At 45.7% G+C, this 18,684-nt stretch overlaps 1 protein-coding gene across 1 annotated transcript in view; it reads left to right on the forward strand.

The window, feature by feature from the left end:
• The first annotated feature begins 462 nt into the window (after positions 1-462).
• MICALL2 (MICAL like 2) overlaps positions 463-18,684 on the forward strand; it is a 61,446-nt gene continuing 43,224 nt past the window's right edge. The window contains exon 1 of the mRNA XM_036741322.1: positions 463-1,354. Coding sequence (XP_036597217.1) covers positions 1,212-1,354 — 143 coding nt within the window. The 5' untranslated portion in view covers positions 463-1,211. The remainder of the gene's footprint in view (positions 1,355-18,684) is intronic.

Raw genomic sequence — 18,684 nt, forward strand, 5'->3', positions numbered from 1 at the left:
ACCCCAGAAATCATCAATCTGGATACCTGGAGTTCTTGGCCTGGGGCCTGTGAAACTCTTTGAAAGTTTTGATAACTATATTTCAATAGAATTCGTTTCCTTTGCAATCCCACGTATTTTATTTTATGCATTAAAAAAAATATTATCCCGCGGACAGTTCACCAGTTTGCCAAAGAGGTCCGAGACACAAAAAAGGGTTATGAACCGTTGCTCTAGTCCAACTCCTTCGCTTTACAGATGGCGAAACTGAGGCTCATGGTGAGGCAGTGACTTGTCCAAGACTATTCACTAGGCCTAGGCCAGCCCCCTGATTCCCCACTTTCCTGTCTAGGAATGGGGTGCCTCCACCCCACACCTTCCACTGGCCAGCCCCGCCTCTCTCGCTAGTCCCCTCCCTCCGCCTCCTCCTTCCCCGCCTCCTCTTTCCCACAGATCTGGCCAAGAGCTTCCCGGACACCCAGAAAGCTGCTGTCCGAGAGCGAGTTGGGGTGACCGCGGCCCTTCTGCAGCTGGGGCTGCGGTGCGCTCGGGCGCTGTGCGGCCGGCTCTCTAGCTGGCCAGCGGTCTGGGGGAGTTGAAGAGGCGGAAGGAGAGGAGCGAGGCTGCGGGGCTAGCGGAGCGCTGGGGACCAGCGGGCAGGCGGGCGAGGGGAGCAGCACCGCGGCGGCGCGGGGCTGGGAAGGAGCCGAGAGGAGCAGGCTTGCCCGGGCGCGGGGACTGCGCCGCCCGGAGCCAGTGGACCTGAGCAGCAGGGGCTGGCCTCTGGGAGCTGGGGGCGGGCCGGGGAGGAACCCGGTGGCTGCCAAAGCCCGGGACTGCCCGGGACTTTCAACCCTCCCGGACGCGTCCGATCCCCCCTCCCCAGCCGCTGTGGCCGCTAAGGGGACGGAATCTTGCTTTTCTCTCGGGGATCGGGATCTGGCTGTAGCCAGCTGGCTTGGATCCCTGGGGTCGTTGCCCCCTCCTCCAGGGAGGCCCCTGGGGTCGCTCTGCGTGGACTAAGGAGCTGGAAACCGATCGCCTGGGAGCTGGGCTTTCAAGCAAGGGCGGACCAGAGCTGGAGTTTCCCCGGAATTCCCTGCCCTGCCCAGAGGTGCTCTGGCTTTCCAGGTCTGCACCCAGGAAGCGGGGTGCCTGCGAGGGACTTCCCCAGCCTCCGCGCCTCTGGGAGCTTCACCACTTCCCCGCTTCGTTCCCAGTCCTGACTCAGGATGGCGGCCATCAAGGCCCTGCAGCAGTGGTGCCGACAGCAGTGTGAGGGATACCCCGAGGTCAACATCACCAACATGACCACCTCCTTCAGGGACGGCTTGGCCTTCTGCGCCATCCTGCACCGGCACAGACCGGACCTCATGTGAGTAGCGGGTGCCCGAAACCTTCCAGGGGCAGACAGCTCCGCTCCTGTTAGCTGACGTGTTGGTTGGCATCAACCTGACCAGGTCCGGGCTGCTGCTCGCCTTCACCTTGAATGAAACTAAGCTTCCTGCATCCTGGTTTCTCAAGTCTCTTTGTTTCAGGACCTCCCACCAAGAAAGGGATGGGGGTTGGGGTACGTGACCACAGTTAGATACATTTCTATTGGAAAAACGGTGAGGGTTAGAGGATTGAGTACCGGTGCTGAACCTGGGGCCAAATCCCTTCTCTAGGACTCAGTAATTATGTGAATGTGGGCAAATTAGTCAACCTTTCTTAACCTCAGCTTTCTTATCTGTAAAATGGGGACAATTATAGTCAATGCCTACTTCATAATTTTTTTTCTGAGGTGTAAATGAAGCTGTGTATGTAAAGGGCTTTGAAAACTTTGAAGGATTCTATAAAGGTCAGTTATTATGCCCAAGAAGCTGGGCTACTAGGCAAAGATTCCAGGAGTTCAGGCTCCTCCTCCCTTCCTGGAAAAAAAATGCAGAAAGCATCTATTCTTGGGGCTCTTGACATCTGCCCCCACTGCTCTCTGGAATTATCTGACCCTAGGACCCCCAGATCTCTAGTTGTCATTCCCATGTTTCGTTCCTCTCTCTGCCCTCTGATGACTGAGGCGGGCATCGGCACCCTTTCAGAAACTTAAGTTTCTTTTGTCTTGAGGCCAAACTTTTGATTTGCCCAGAGCCAGAGATAGAGGGATGCTGGAATGGTGGACAAGTCCTTCCTTCCCCAGGAGCCAGTCGGGCCAGGTCAGGAGTGGCTCAGTATGGGTGGGGATGGGGCTCTGCACAAAGTGTGAGACAACTGGTCCGTCAGACCAGACTGGCTGGGAGCCCGGAGCTTGCTCTCCTTTAGGAGCTCTGGAGACAGTGGGTTATTGCCGTCCGTCCAGTCAGGCCTATGAAGGGGGGTGGGGGGCGGGGTCTGAATACTGAGCTGAAGTGAGGAACTCCCAAATCTTAAACTAGAATCCTGTTTCCCCACCAGTGACAAGGGGAGGGGGTTGGGAAAGGAATAGGACCGAGTATTTCCCCCTCTAGGCTTGAAGTAAGGAAAACTTTAACCCATAACCCCTTTGTAGAATTGTGCCTCAGGGAAGATCTGAACTGGAAGGTGGTTTTCCAGGGCTTTGTTTGGAAAGAGCCTAGATTCCCGCTGGTGGTGCTAAACACTGGGTTTCCTGGGCTATAGAGAGTAGCCAGTGAGGCCTCCCCACCCTCTTTAGCTGAAGCCAAGGCCATGCTGAGCGTGGAGGAGGTTGGATAAAAACAATTCTTCAGAGGTGTTAACTGCCCAACTAAGAGTAGTTTAAAATGTTCCGATTCTGGTGTTTGGAAATAGGGGAATGAAGTGCCAGGAAGATATGGCTCAGGAATACACTGGGATGTGGTCTTGCCGTAGTAAACCTGGGGTACAGTTCGTTTGGAGCAAGACCGTAGCGGCCGCTGAAGCCCAGGAGTTGGGAATGAATGGTAACTAGTCAACTGGCCCTTGGCACCCCAAGCCAGGCTGGTCACGTGGAGACTTGTTCTTTGGCTCCTGCCACTGCAGAGAAGGCAAAGGCAAGAGACCCTTTCAGAAAATGGCTTTTATTTATTTTGCTCCCTCCTCTCTATCCTGCACTGAACTTCCTTACAGCGGATTTGGAAATGCTCAGAGATGTCATTTCTATTCTAAAATACATTTCAAATGTGTAGAGGAATGCTTTTGCCCTTAAAAAAAAAGTGTTTGTTTAGGCTCCGCTTCCTTGAAATGGTAATTTTCAGCAGGGTGTTAAGATTTTATTCCATTCCTCCAAACACACACATCTGTCAAGCAATGTAGTCCGGTGCAAGGACGGCTGAATGTGGAGTCAGAGGATCTGGGTTCAAATCCTGTGTTGTCTTCTTCCCCTCTGTGTCATCTTGGGCAAGTCACTTGACTACCTTTGTGCCTGAGTTCCTCCTCAGTAAAATATAGACCTGCGGTGTCAAACTCAAATAGAAACAGGGGCCACTAGTCCACACAGGATGAACCCTGTGGATGACATATTGATTTAGTTTTAAAATGTAATATTATCTTGGCCTTACTGTATTTTTATTTATTTTGTTAAATATTTCCCAATTACATTTTAATCTGGTCCCGGGGCACATAGGGTCATTGTGGACTGCATGAGAATGTTTGGACCTCTGAGGTCATTTCAACTCAATTCAATGAACATTTATTAAGCACATACTTACCAGCCACTGTGCTAAGGGCCACTGTCTGTGGTCCTTTCCATCTCTGTTCCTGTGACCTCTCAAAAATGTTGAAATGTCATATTTTGGCCTGAGAGATAAAAAGGGACTAAAACAGTAATGTCCTGTGATCCCTTGGGCTAATTTTGTTAAGCAAGAAGTGCCCTGAACTGCAAGTCATAGGACCTGAGTTTGAATCTCAGCTCTGCCACTTTCTGCCTGTAAGGGCTTTAGGCAGGCCACTTGCCTTTTCTTTGTCTTAGTTTCCCTCTCTGTAAAATTAGGGGGTCAGACTAGATGACCTCTAAGTTCCCTTCCAATGTTTCATTCTCTGATCCTGTGACCCAGTGACAAAGGAAACAGAGCCATGTGTCTCATGAGGACAGAGCTGGACAAAAGCACTTTGCTAGTGACCTAGAACTCCATAGTCTAGGAGTCTAGCTGCTCACCCTGCTGGTGTGGTTACAGAGGGAGCCCAAATGGATAGACGGAGGGTTGCCTGGTGGATACCAGGAACTTCCCTCACCTTTCTTTCCATGACAATTTACCTGATTCCCTCAGATTCCTCTTACAGTGTGAGGGAAAGGGAGGAAGGCCCAGCCTGGCTTGTTTTGGTGTATATTCATCTTTGTTCAGAACCACAGCACAAGCTGAATCTTTTTGCTTTCTCCTGGGCTCCTTGGGTTCTGCCCAGCTTCCCTTCTCTGCTGCTGCTTGGAGCATCGTGGGGGTTTTGTGTGCATGTGTGTGCCAGCTTGTGTGGGTTACTAGGCCAATTTCCCAAACCACATGTGCTCATCTCTCCCCTGCTGCTTCCCTGTTTCCTCCTCTCCATCTTCTTTCAGGCACCAGCAAAGCCTCCTAAATTATTGGGGTTTCTCAGATCCCTGGAGTCTGCCCCTCGATGGTCCCCTTGGCTTCATTCAGTCACAAGCTATCTGTCCTTTCCTCATTGCTGGGGTAAGTTGCCTGCTGAGTGACTTGGAGTCATTCTCTGTTCTTCCTTGAGGGGGAGTCCCCTTTCTAGGGCCAGGTGGTGAAGGGGAAGGCCTGGAAGTGACCCTCAATTAGCAATTGTTTTTTTTTAAGGCTCCTTGGAGGGTTATAAAGCCGGGCAGGGCAGGGAAGTGGAAGATTCTAAGCTACTGGTATAACCCATATCCAGGACATCCTTAGGGGATGCAAATAACACTTTGTCTCCTCTTCTTCCTTCCCCAATATTTCTATTTAGGTGACATAATTAAAGCACTTTGAAACTCTTGAAAGACAGCCTGAGGGGTGTGTGTGTCTGTGGGAGTGGGGAGGGTCAGGCTTTGTTAACTTGTACAGATGATGATGGCGACAGCGATGACTTTTTCATCTTGTTGATGTGTATGTGAGTGTTAGGTTTTTATTTAGCACTGACTGTTGCCATTTTCTTTCCACATCCTTCCACCCGGGTGTGTCTCAGAGTTAGTACTGAGGCCCTGCTGTTCAGCCATTAGTCCACCTCTGCCTTTGGCCACAATCATCTCAACCAGGACCTCAGGGAATACAAGAGTCAGGTGCTCTCCTAACCTCCAAGGTGGCCAAGCTCCCAATACCAATTTGGAATATTCAACTCCCAGCTATCCTCACTAATGAAAGTGTTCAAAAATTCCACAAAGATGGACAATAGTTTAAAAAATTCTATATATTTGACTTGTATGATGTGACCGGGGAGGGGGTGGTGGTGTGCTATTTTACCTGAAGAATTATTTGCCTTAGTCCAACTTTAGGTTTTTTTTAATTAATTTTTTTCAATGAGCAATTTTGTTTTCTCTCTTCCCTCCTACAATGAAAAAAAAAAACCACTTTTAACACAGGTATATAGACAAATAAATTCCCACATTAGCCACGTCCAAAAACTAGGCAACTCTTTGTGCGTCTTGACGCTTAGTTCATGTCCCCTGAGTCTGCTCTGGCTTACCCCACAGAGAACAGCTGGCCCAGGAGTGTGTAGGATACAAAAGGAAGGTGGCTTGGCCTTCTAGATTTTGTCCAGGAGCATTCACAAAGTAGAAAAGAAACAAGGGCTGAGGATCTAAGGGTGGAGGGAGTTGAGGCGTTTTTGATGTCTGTTGCCTTGTTCCCAAGCTAAGTCACACTGGAACCATCTGGGGACACTGATAATCTTTCTTACTTTTAAAGGCCCCTGGGAGAAGGATGGGAGACATCCTGTTTTAGTATCGAACAACCTCACCATGAGGAAGCCCTTCCTTTTGTTAAATCTCCAAAACCTTCCTTCGAATTCCCTCTTGGTCTGCCCTCAGTGGAAAAGGAGAATATCTTTGAACAGAAACTCAATGTATCCTTGAAGATCGATGTCATCACCCCTCTGCCCCATGGAATAATTCTTGTGCCTCTAAACTTTCCTCATGGGTCGCCCCTCTGAAAGAGCTCCACATTCAAAAAACATTTATGAAGCACTTACTGCATATGTGGCACTGTGATGCTATGTGATAGGGATACCAAGATGGAAAAAAAAACAACCCAGCCTCTGCCCTTAAGGTGTGGTCGGAAGGACTGTTTGAAGTCAGAAGAGACCTGGGTTGGAATCCGGGCTCCAATACTTCCTTATTTATAAAATGGGCATCATAACACTTGCACTAGTTCCCTCTGAGGAAAGCTATTTGTAAATCTTGCAGCACTACATAAATAAATAAAAAAGGTCACGAACACGTACAAGGAAGTGTGATAAAAGGGAGAGTGTGATCTTGGCAGGTTGGAAAGCCGGCACTTAGCGCAGTGCTTTGCACACAGTAGGTCCTCAATAAATGTTTTTTTATGCACTCATATCTCTCCAAAGGAGAGATTAAACTAAGTATTCTAGGAAAATTTAACAAAGGTGGGATCACTTTCTTCTAGGCTCGAGAGAAGGTGAAATCAGGAAAGACTTCATGGAAGCCTCTTAGCTAACTAAGCCTGGAAGAAAGAGAAGGATTTCATCAGGCAGAGACGGAGGAAGTGTGTTTTGGGCATGGGGGACTGCTTTTGCAAATGCATGGAGGTAGGAGAGATGAGGTGTGTGTGTGTGTGTGTGTGTGTGTGTGTGTGTGTGTGTGTGTGTGGCAGCTAGTTTTCCAGTTTGGAGCATGTGGATTATCTTCAGAGCCTGGTTTAGGAGTTTGCATTTTACATTATTAGCACTAGGAGAAGCTCCCAAGGATTTTTGAGTAGGGAAATGATGACGTTAGACATATGCATTAAAATGATTTTGGCAGCTGTGTGAAGAATGAATGCATGGGAGAAGGGAAGAGGCTGGAGGTAGAGATATCTTTTTTAATGGAAGAACCTGGAGCTGGGACAAAATTGGATTGCTGCTTTCTGAATAGGGGGAGGATGGGGGATTTTTTTTGTGGGGGGGAGTGGGACTGTCAGGCAGTGAAGATGAGAGCTGAGGCCAATGATTCCAGCCTGACACTGGAGCTATGCCAACATACTCTTGGTGGCCCAGGCTGATGCCCTTAAGCTCTCCCCTCTGCCTACTGGTTTTCCCCACGGGTCGATGGTATAGGAGTGTCAGGGCTCATAAACACTGAGTAAGAGCCTTGAGAATGAGCCCTGCCTGAGGGCTTTCCAACTTGCTGGATTGGAAGCCTCCAGCCCACGTGTGCAGGTTAAATGGTGACGACTGTCTCCCAAGCCAGCCCAGGTGAGCACAGCCCTGGAAAAAAAATGGTCACGCCCTTACCGGGCGGGTCTCCCCACTGCTTTCCTTTTGGCTGCAAAGGTGCTAAAACCACTTAAAAGGGACTTCGGCACCTCAGATGTTTGGAGATACTCTTCTGCCACCTTGGAATAGCCAGTTAGAAATTTCAAGTGTTTCAGGAAAGGGTTCTGCATTTTCCCCATGCTCTGGTTCCTTGGGAAGAGAAGAGGGAGGAGCTGAATTTTTATAGCCTAGAGAAGGGATGATTGAAGAGGTGGGAGGAAAGGGCTTAAATCGTGTGAAGGCACATGAATAGGTCTTTCACTGAAGGCAAGACAAGAGTGAAGAGAACTTGGGGGAGAAGAAGGCTTTAAGGGGCTTAGGCGAGATGTTAGAAAGTACTTCCTAGAACTGTGTCATGGAGCGATAGTTTCAGAGTCTCTGTCTTTGCCTAAAGACAGGAAGACAGACTAGATGATCTTTTGTGGAACCTTCCAGCCCAAGGAAACCAAAATCCTGCTCTTGCCTCTTTTGGAGTCCACAGGGGCTAGGAAGAGGGGGATAAAGATGTGGGAGGGGCAGAAGTACAAGATGGCAGCCGCCGGATTTTTTTCTATGTGGTGCCAGATCCAGTCTGCCTTCTACTTGGACACCTCACTTGTATCCTGATGAAAAACTATTTCTCTTCTTTGCATAAGCATCAAGACTCACTGGAAGTGGTGGCTCTGGAGACAGTGGGGAGGGGAGGCGAAGGAGGGGACTGTGGTTGACCTCACTTCCCACACAAAGACACTAGACATTTAGCAGGAAGCCTGGAGCCCGTCTTCCAACGGCTGAGTGGACCAAGTGGCCTTCTATTCTGGAGGCCGGGGGGTACTCGGCTCCAATGACCTTTTCCCCTTCCTGTTGTTTTCTTTCCAGAAAGCACATGGAGGGGAATGAACATTTTTTCTTCTCCTAACCAGTTGGTGTCGGGCAGCCCACGTGTTGAGACCCCAATGTGAAGATGCCCCTTGGGGTGACAACTTGAACTCTCTCTCCCTTGGGAGAGGAGAAGCCCTGGTCAATTTTCCAGCTTTTTTCACCACAAGAGAAAAAAAGTCTGGACGTTCTTGGGTTTTCCCCTGGCTCAGGCTGCAGTGAAGGGACTATTGGGAAATAGGAGAAGCTCCTTCCAGCAGTCTCGGGCACTTTTGTGCAGATGGGGTCCCAACGTTGGGCAGTTCTGTCCCTTTTCTTTCAATACTTCCCACTTTCACCTAACCCTTTTAGGATGAGGGAACCAGATCCAGCAGCCCTGTTTTGAGCCCCCACAGCAGAGGCCCTGCTCTTCTAATCATGCCAGAGTTTTCTGGGTGGCTGAGGAAGTCCAGAAGAGGAGGGATACATCTCTGTAGTTGACTCCCTGGAGGCAGAAGGCTCCAGTTTTTTTCTTCTGTAGACGTGGCATCAATGAATGGAGCGACTCTTTCCTAGATAAAATAACTTTTTCTGCTTCTCTTTATCTCTCACACGTGTTTCTTGGTCTCTGTCTCTCTTTCTTTGTGTTTCTGTCTAATTTTATTTCCATCCTAGCGCCTAGTGTCTTGCATATAGTAGGAACTTAATCAAGACTTGTTGATTGAGTGTATATCTGTCTCCTTTGGTTTCTTTCTCTGTGTTTGATTTTGTGCATCAATTTCTTTACGTTTTTGTGTCTCTCTTTCTGTGTCTCTGTCTCCTTTTGTCTTTTTTTGCATCTCACTTTTTCTCTGTCTTGCAACCATCCACTGGAGTGTGGTGTGTGAGCAGAGGGGTTGCTTACTCTCTTTCTCTCTGTGGGATTAACTCCAGATGTGGTAGAGAAGCCAGAGTGGGAAGGTTTTGATGAAGCACTTTTCCTTCCCTTGGTAGTACCCTCCCCCTCCCCTTCGAACACTCCCCGCCCCCCCCCCCACAACCTTCTGCCCCCTTAGTGGTTGGATTTTGTTCCAAGCTATAAAGCAGCGTGAGGTCAGCACTCCAGGAATTTGGAAGTGGGTATAAAATCCCCAGGAGCCCCAGGGCTGGTTAGTGAGAGGTGGTTGGGACTGGAGATCTGTGAGCAGCTGCTGGCTCTCATTTCTCAACAGATGTTTGTGCGTGGCCATAAGGGGCTACAGTCAGAGCAAGAGAAACTTGGCAGGCAGAGAGGGGGTGCCTGCTCACCATGCTGACGGGAATCGAGGTTGCTTAAGCTTTCCTTGCCGGGCATTTGCCTGACAGGGTGCTGAGCACATAGTAGGTGCTCTGTAATTAGTTGCAGAATGAATGAATGAATGGGGGAAAATGCTTGATGAATGAATGAGTTTTATTTGGAAGCAAAATAGAAAGCATTATTATCCCCTTATATGAAACAACTGTGTATTTGCACCTGGAATGCTTTTAGAGTTCAGGAGTGTAGGTGACTTCTTAACCTTTTTTGAGTGTCCTTTGGCAGTTTGGGGAAGCCTATATTCTCTTCTCAGAATAATGTTTTTAAGTGCATAAGATAAAATATGTAAGATTACAAAGGAAACTAATTATATTGAAATAGGGTTATGGCATTTTTAAGAAATAAGTTCACAGACCTCAGAGTAAGGATCCCTCCATAGAGTAGGATTAGAAATGGTCCAGAAAAGCAATGATTTGAGAGCTGGAGAGCAGCTACAAAAGGACAGACGGTAGTAATTAGACCTAGTCAGTCACAGGATCCCAGTATGTAAGAACTGCGAGGGATCTGAGACAGCTTCCAAGTCACTCATTTTACAGATGGGAAGGCTCAGGCCCAGAGAGGTGAAGCAAATGCACTGCCTAGTTTGCAAAGGATGTGATGGGAATCACGTAACCAAGAAATGTGGAGTTGACAGAGGCCTCCATGGTCCACTCTTACATCCATCCATCCATCCATCCATCCATCTATCCATCTATCCATCTATTTATCTAATCTATCTAATCTATCTTTCTAGCCATCTATCTGTCCTTCTGTCTGTTTGTCTATTTATCTATCTGTCTATCTATCTACAGTCACATCTACAATATCCCCAACAACTGGTCAGTCAGCCTCTGCCTGAAGACCTCCAGTGATAAGGAAACCTACTCCTATTAGTGGGCTACTTCCTTTTTTGTATATCTTTGATAGGTATTTTCACCAGAAAGTATTCTAAACCTTTCTTTGCTTCTCAAGCCTCTGACACTCTGGTTCCCCCCATTCTCACCCCTCCTCCCCCACCTTAGCTTAAGACTTTGCAGACTCTACTGAGAAATTTGACACCCTTCAATGGGAGTTCCCTCTTTTCCAATTTTTTTCATCTCAAAAAAATCCATGGCATCATCTCCTTTTCCCCGGTCTCTGACAAAAAGGTAGCCCTTCTCCTTGCCATGGTTGACCCCTTGTACATACATTTGATCTCATCCCTTCCAGCAGTCCGAATCCTCAGTTATGCCTTAAACATGCCTTAAACAAACATTCTCACTATCAGCTGGTTGCTTCCTTATTTTCGGTTGTGTCCAACTCTTCCTGACCCCATTTGGGATTTTCTTGGCAAAGATACTGGAGTGGTTTGCTATTTCCTTCTCCATCTCATTTTACAGATGAAGAAACTGAGGCAGACAGAGTAAAATGATTTGCCCAGGGTCACAGAGTTAGTGTGTCTGAGGCAGGACTTGAACTCAGGAAGATGAATCTTCTTGACTCCAGCACTATCTACTGTACCACCTAGCTGCCTGGCTCCTTCCTTACTGACTCAAATAGTCTAAATCTTCACCATCCTTAAGAAACTTTCGGTAGACCCAGCATAGCCTTAAGCTTCCCTCTATCTCTTTTCAGACAAACTCCTTGGAAAAATTGTCTGTTCTCTCTGACTCTACTTCCTCTCCTCTCCCCTTGCAATCTGGCTTCTTATTTCATGATTTAATGGAAATTCCTCCAAAGTTACAAATAATCTCTTAGTTATCTGTCCTTCTTAAACTCAGTGCCTTCCCTCTGGGATTATCTTCAATTTATCCTGTATCTTGTTTGTACATAGTTTGTATTTTATTCTCCTATTAGACTGTGAACTCCTTGAGAGCAGAGATAATTACTATGAATATTATTATTTTTGGCCTTCTTTGTACCCCCAGTGCCTGGAACATTGTAGGTACTTAATAAATGTTAGTTGAGTGATGGACTGCGTGATGATCTTTTCTCAGTCTTAATTCTTTTTTGACTTCTCTCTTGCATTTTGCACTGTTGACTATTCTCTCTTCCTGGATTCTTTCTCTTTTCTGGTGGTGGTGGTGGCTGTTTTTAATGATGTTACCTACTCTTTCTCTTGGTTTATCTCCTCCCTAGTCACTCTTTCAGAGTCCCCTTTGTAGATTTATCAGCCATATCATGCTTCCTAATTGGAGGTATTTCCCAAACTTTGGTCCTAGGCTCTTTTCTTTTCTCCCACTACATTTTCTTTCTTGCTAACCTCATCAACTCTCATGAATTTAACTATCATCTCTATCTAGATAACTCCCAGATTTATATATCCAGCCCCAGTCTCTCCCCTGAGTTTCAGTCCTACATCACCAATTGCCCATTGGCTATTTCAAACTGAATGTCTCAGAGACATCTTAAGCTCACTATGTCCCAAATTGAACTCCCTTGCCCTCTTCTTTTTCCCAAACATCCCTGTTTCTGTAGAAGGCACTGCCATCCTTTCACTCTCCCTGGTTCATGACCTTGGCATTGTCTTGGACTGTTCCTCACCCCATATATCTAATCACTTGTCAAACCTTGACATTTCTAAGCTTCCCAACAGCTCTTGAATCTGACTCCTTCTCCCTACTCCCATGGTTACCACTTTTATTTAGGCCTTCATCTCCTCTTACCTATTATTGTACCAACCTCCTAATTAGTTCCCCCTCCCCAAGTTTCTCCCCACTCTAGACCATCCTACACACTACTGCTAAAGTAATATTCCTTAAAGACAGAACTTACCACGTGACTCTTCTGCTTAATCACCTCCAGTTTCCTCTTGCTTCTAGGACAAAATGTAAACTCCGTTTGGCTTTTAAAATCCTATACAACCTGGTCTGAACTTACCTTTACCAGCTTCATTGGACGTTATTCTCCCTCCTTCGTTCTGTGATCCAGAACCTTCTTTATTCCATAAAACTCCATTTTGCATTTCTGGGCCTTTGAACTGGTTGTCCCCTATGCCTGGAATGTACTCCCTCCTTAATATTTGTTAAGTCCCTGCACATAGTAGGTGCTTAATAAATGCATGTCCCCTCCCCCCTTACCTTCACCTCAGAGTTCCTTTCTTCCTTCAGGATCCAGCTTACAAACTTTTTCGTGAAGTCTTTCCTGATCATCCTAAATGCTGGTGCCCTCCCTCCCAAACTACTTTGTGTGTATTTATAGTAACTGACTTTACATTTCTGATGTATTTAGTTTTTTTAATATCTTTTTTTTGAGACAGTTGGGGTTAAGTGACTGTGTGACAAGGTCACATAGCTAGTAAGTGGCTCATATTGGATTTGAACTCAGGTCCTCCTGACTCCAGGTCTGATGTTCTGTCTATTGTGCCTTCTAGCTGCCCCATGTATAGTTTTACATGTATGTGTTGCTTCCTCCACCAGAATATGAGCTCCTTGCCAATAGGACTTGTATCATTCTTTGTGCTTATATCCCCATACCTAAGCACAGTGTCTGGAACATAGCAGGTGCTTAAAATGTGCTTGTTGATTGATTGATGATGTTCAGCTGAAAATTATTAGGCTGTAACTTCATCTTTGGTAGTTGATTTTTTGAACCCGACAACAGAACTTGACATTTATCTCTATGAGAATGCAAAGTCCAAGGCAGGAACTAGATTTTGTATCTTTCTCAGAGGCAGTTAGGTGGGGCAGTGGATTGAGTGTGGAGCTTGGAGTCACCTTCCTGAGTTCAAATCCAGCCTCAGTCTTACCAGCTGTGTGACCCTGTGCAAGTCACTTAACTCTGCCTCGGTTTTCTCATCTATAAAATGAGCTAGAGAAGGAAATGGTAAACCACTTCAGGATCTTTGCGAAGAAAACCCCAAATGGGGTCATAAAGAGTCAGACACAGCTGAAAAATGACTGACCTACAACAAACAGCAATAGCATCTTAGTTCCTAGTAAGGGATTAATAAGTATTTGTTGAATTGACTTAGAGCTTTATTCAGTTTCATCTTGTAAACTTCACCCTACCTTTCCAGTCTATCAAAATACTATTGGTTCTGTACTCTGCCACTTAATATGTTAGCTGTTCCTCCCAGAGACTTGTTATCTGCAAATGTTATAAGTATAGTCGCTCTGCCTTCATCAAAGTCATTTATAAAAATGTTGACCAGAACAGGATCAAGGACAGGAAAAGGCCTCCTTCTTAGCTGACATTGATCCTCAGGATCATGAATATTGAAGTCAAACATAGATCTGGGCACCAAACCCTGAAATATTTAAATGCATAAGTACCCTTTTGGCATTTGAGCCAGATAGTTAAGATAAAATCAGAAGAATTCTTACTTCATCCAGTGGGTGATAACTCATGGCATTCTGTATTCTGTTGGTCTGAATATCACACCATTACCACATAAAACTGGAGGATTGCCTTTAATTGGTGTTATTTTTTTGGCGTACAACTGTATTTTTCATCCTAGAAAATCTTATTTAAGGATTGCAGCCTATATCTAGGGGTGGCAAATTTTTGGATCATTGTGGTGAACAGAATCCAAAGTTTCTAAATGAAAGAGGTATCACCGATAGTAAGAGAAACTAGAGTGAACCTCATTTTTCAGTGTGAAGTTGGGGAAGACAACCATGTCCTTCCATGGCATGCCCTTGCGACCTAAGAGCAGCGGAAGTCTGGAAAGGAGAATGCTGGCTCTGACTCAGTGTGGTATTTCCTGTGGTCCCATGGAGGCTGAATGCCAGACAAGGATGGGTGGGGGACCCTTGAGTTGGATCTGAACACCAAGCCTTCTCTCTAAGGCCTTTGCAGTGAAAATCACTGTAGTCAGGCAAGGCTTGGCGGAATCTTCACCTTCTCCCTCATGGCTCTGGTCCTTGCTGATGTCTTCAGTGATTGCGTACCTTTAGCCCTTTCTGTCAGCACTGTACATACAACTGTTTCCTCAACCTCAGGCTCATGCAGGTTGGTCTTGTGCACTCAAATTGTTAGAACCTTCAGCAGGAAATTAGAGAAAGCGTGTCAGAGTGGAAAGAAGATACCTCAGTTCCAGTCCCTGCTTTTCTGCCTAAGAGCTGTGTGGCTGCAGGTTAGTCACTCCATTTCTCTGGAAATCATTTCCCTCCTAGGTTAAATAAGGGGATTAGCTGAGATGACTGGGAAGGGAGGGACCTTCTCATGATCAAAAGTTATTGTCACATACTAAATACAATGGTGCAGTCAAGGAAGGCTATATGAGCTTAGAGCTAACAAGAGATCAAGCCAAGAAGGAAAATTTCTCTTTTTTAGTGAAAGAAGGCTTCCAAGAGAAGACAGACTTAAGTTGGTCCTTGAAAACTATTTGGGATTTGGGTCAGTAAAGGGAAGGCAGGGGATACTTGTTGAGCAGAACACCTAAATTCTGAGCAACATTTAAGAATGTTGTTTAAGAATTTAATAACAACAGTTAGGGAAAAAAATAAAATATATATTAAAAAATTAACAACGACATTTAAGAATGTTGTTTAAGAATTAAGAATAACAATTGGGAAAAATATTTTAAAAAAGTTAAGAACAACATTTAAGAATGTTTGAGAATTTAAGAACAAGAATTGGGGAAAAAAGTAAAATATATATTAAAAAAGAATTAAGAACAACATTTAAGAATGTTGCTTAAGAATTAAGAACAACATTTAAGAAGAATTAAGAATGTTTAAGAATATGTGAGAAGATTGTGTCCCAGCCTCCTCCCTCCACTCGGCTCCTGATCTCCCCTGCCCAGAAGGCCTTATCCTACAAGGCAGGAGAGCATAGAAGAACACACCCAACACCACAGCAATCCTAGGAGTCTCTTCTATCCAGTGTGTGTTCACATAGTTGGGCTGGTTGAGGTTGCTTCTTTTTGCTGAAAAGTCACCTGTCTTTCCTCAGCTATACTAATAAAAAATCGAGGAAGAAACTTTGTCCTCACAGTGTTTTTTTTTTAATTAATGCAGTGGTGCCTAGCATAGCAGAATCCTGCCTACATGTTGCAGGCCTATGGCAGGATTATATTACTGGCCATGCCTTTCAAATCTCATCCGAGAAACAAAGCCTCTGTCCCTTCATTCCCATCCTCAGAACTTGACCTCTCATCCCTAGAACCTTAATCCTTCACCCTTAGTATTTTAGTCCTCATCCCTTACTCTCTAGTAGAACCTTAGCCCTTCATCTTTAATATCTATTTCTTTATCCTTAATACTCAGCCTCCAACCCTTGGTAGTATTTAGCTCCCATCTTTAGTAGTTAGCCCCTATTCCTAGCACTTTTTTTTTTTTGGAGGGAGGAAGGCAGGGCAGTTGGGGTTAAGTGACTTGCCTAAGGTTACACAGCTAGTGTGTCAAGTATCTGAGGCCGCATTTGAACTCAGGTCCTCCTGACTCCAGGGCCAGTGCTCCACTCACTGCACCACCCAGCTGCCCCCTATCCCTAGTACTTTTATCTTTTATTCCCAGCGTTTAAGCCTTCACTCCTTATCCCTCTCCATCCCTCCCTCCCAGGCACACAGACACCCAACTCCCATCGGTGACTACCCTTATCTCTCCAAATGCCAAGGTCTAGAATCATGGAACCAGCAGATTCAGAGCCAGAAGGGGTACTGATCATCCAGGCCAAACCCTCACTTTACGGATGAGGAAACTGAGGTGAGGAGAGGGTAAGCGATTTTATCAGGCAGTGAGGTGTATAGTGGGTAGAGTTCTGGACCTGAAGCAGGAGGAACTGAGTTCAGATGTGACCTCCCTCAGATAGCATGTGACTGTAGGCAAGTCTCTTGGCCTTGATTTTCCTCGTCTGTAAAATGAGGATGATAACAGCCCTTCCCTCTCTCTCCAGTTAGATAACACATATAAAACACTGGGCAGACCATAAAGTGCTGTTAATGCTGTTTAATTGCCATCCTCATCATAATAGCTAGCATTTACAAGGTGCTCTCAAAACATTATCTGATTTTATCCTCAGAACAACCCCGAGAGGTAGGCACTATTATTGTCCCCTTCTTATAGGTGAGAGAACTTGGAGATCAGAAAACCTCAGACCAAGGTGAATGACTTGCCCAGGGTCACACAGCTAGTGAATGTCAGAAGCCAGATGCTTGCACTCAGGTTTTCCTACTCCAGGTCTAGAACTCTATCTACTGTGCCACTTACCCACCTCATCATAGTATTTATAGCAGCAAGGGACCTTAATTAGAAAGACCAGGTATATCAAGTGACACAAAATTCGTACAAATAAAAAAAATATCCTTCTAGCTCTGTTTTCTTTGCCTTGTGGATAAAAAAAATACACTGCTTCGGTTCATGTATCTTGGGCCTTCTAATGTTAAAGATCAACTAGTCTAAAGCCTTCATTTTAAAGCTGAGGGTACTTGGGTCCGTGGAAGGAAGATGTCTTGTGAGGTGCCATTGGTAGGTAGTGAGCAGTGGAGAGCTTTGCAAGCCTTATGGGATTCAGCGGATTAAAGACAGAAAAGGACCTTAGAGATCATCTAATCTGACCCCTTCATTTTACAAACGGGCAAACCGAGGCCCAGAGGGGCTAAACAAATGCTTTTTCTACTGTTATTGTTCAGTCAGATCTGACTCTTTGTGACCCCATTTGGGGTTTTCTTGGCAAAGATACAGGAATGATTTGCCATTTCCTTCTCCAGCTCATTTTACAGCTGAGGAAACTGAGGCAAACAGGGGTAAGTGACTTGCCAGGGTCACACAGCTAGTGAGTGTCTGAGGCTTGATTTGTACTCAGGTCCTCCTGACTCCAGGGCTGGCTCTCTATCCACTGTGCCACCTACCTGATCTTTCTACTATACTAATGTGTAGTATATTATGTAACATATATTTCTATACTGCGATTATTACCTGATACCCTGGAAGAACTTCATTAATCCAAATCCATTTATTGCTCTGGGGGAAAGAGAAGAACCTGAGATTGGAGGCACCATGGAACAGGAGTGAAAGTGGGCGCTCCAAAGTCAGAGGCTGTTGTTCATTTGTTCAGTTGAGTCTGACTCTTTGTGACCCCATGGACTTTGCCCGTGGGGTTTTCTAGGCAGAGATACTGGAGTGGTTTTTTTATTTCCTTCTCCAGCTCATTTTCCACATGAGGAAACTGAGGCAAACAGGGTGAAGTGACTTGCCCAGGATCATATGGTTAGCAAGTGTTTGAGGCCAGATTTGAACTAGGGCTCCATCCACTGGACCCCCTAATTGCCTCAGAAGTCAGAGGACCGGGGTTCAAATCCTACCTCTGACACCTGTTACTTGTGCAACCTTGGGAAAATCATTTAATCTCTCTGGGTCTCAGTTTCCTGATCTGCAAAAAAAAAAACAAAAAAAAACAAAACATTAGACTAGATGGCCTCTGAGGTCATTCCCGGCTTTCTTCCCCTTTCTAGTGGGCAGTTGTGACCTTGACATCTCTCATTGTTGGAAAAACAGCTGGAGACCCTTGGAAAGGAAACACCTGGATGCAGCGGTGTGGGGGGGCCTCTTTGTGGGACTGTGAACCTTGGAGGGGGTGCGGGTGGAGTCCTGCACCCATTTGTGGGTCCTTGTGTTTCTGCAGGTGGGTGTGGTGATGATCAGATGGTTAAGATCCAAGTTCCCGTTCCGCCTCGGTGCTTTTTGAAGATTTTGTATTGTTGAAGTAATGCCTGAGGAGGGTATTTATGGAGCACCCAGATGCTGGGTATTATGGGTTTTCTATCTGGGGCAGTCGCTTTCACTTGCTGTGACACCCTAGCCGGGGGTGTGGTCCTACTCCCAAGGAGAGGATTGGAATGAAGGCTAACCTTGCTCCCAAGTCAGCACCAGCATGTACTGATTTAGTCTGTCCCGGTGACTCCCAAACTTTATGAGGATGTTGACCCCTGCCCCCGCCTTTTAAAATAAAAAAATTGTGGGCCTCCATCTGATAAGAGTTAATAATTGCTATTTATTGTGAAAATGCATGAGCTACTATGAGAAACTCAGTAACATGTTTAAATGAATTTGTGTTTTATTAATTACGATAGCTGCAAGTAAGGAAGGGCCAAGACCCCCTGTTTTTATATGGCTTGAGAACTAAGAATGGTTTTTTTTTCACATTTTAAAATAAAGTTTTATTTTATTTAAAATCAAACTCTATTCTTTGCTGGCTTGGCCTGGCCCTTCCCTGAATTAATCAATCAACCTACCTATGGC

The sequence above is a fragment of the Trichosurus vulpecula genome, chromosome 1, assembly GCF_011100635.1.
Source record: "Trichosurus vulpecula isolate mTriVul1 chromosome 1, mTriVul1.pri, whole genome shotgun sequence".
Lineage (NCBI taxonomy): Eukaryota > Metazoa > Chordata > Mammalia > Diprotodontia > Phalangeridae > Trichosurus > Trichosurus vulpecula.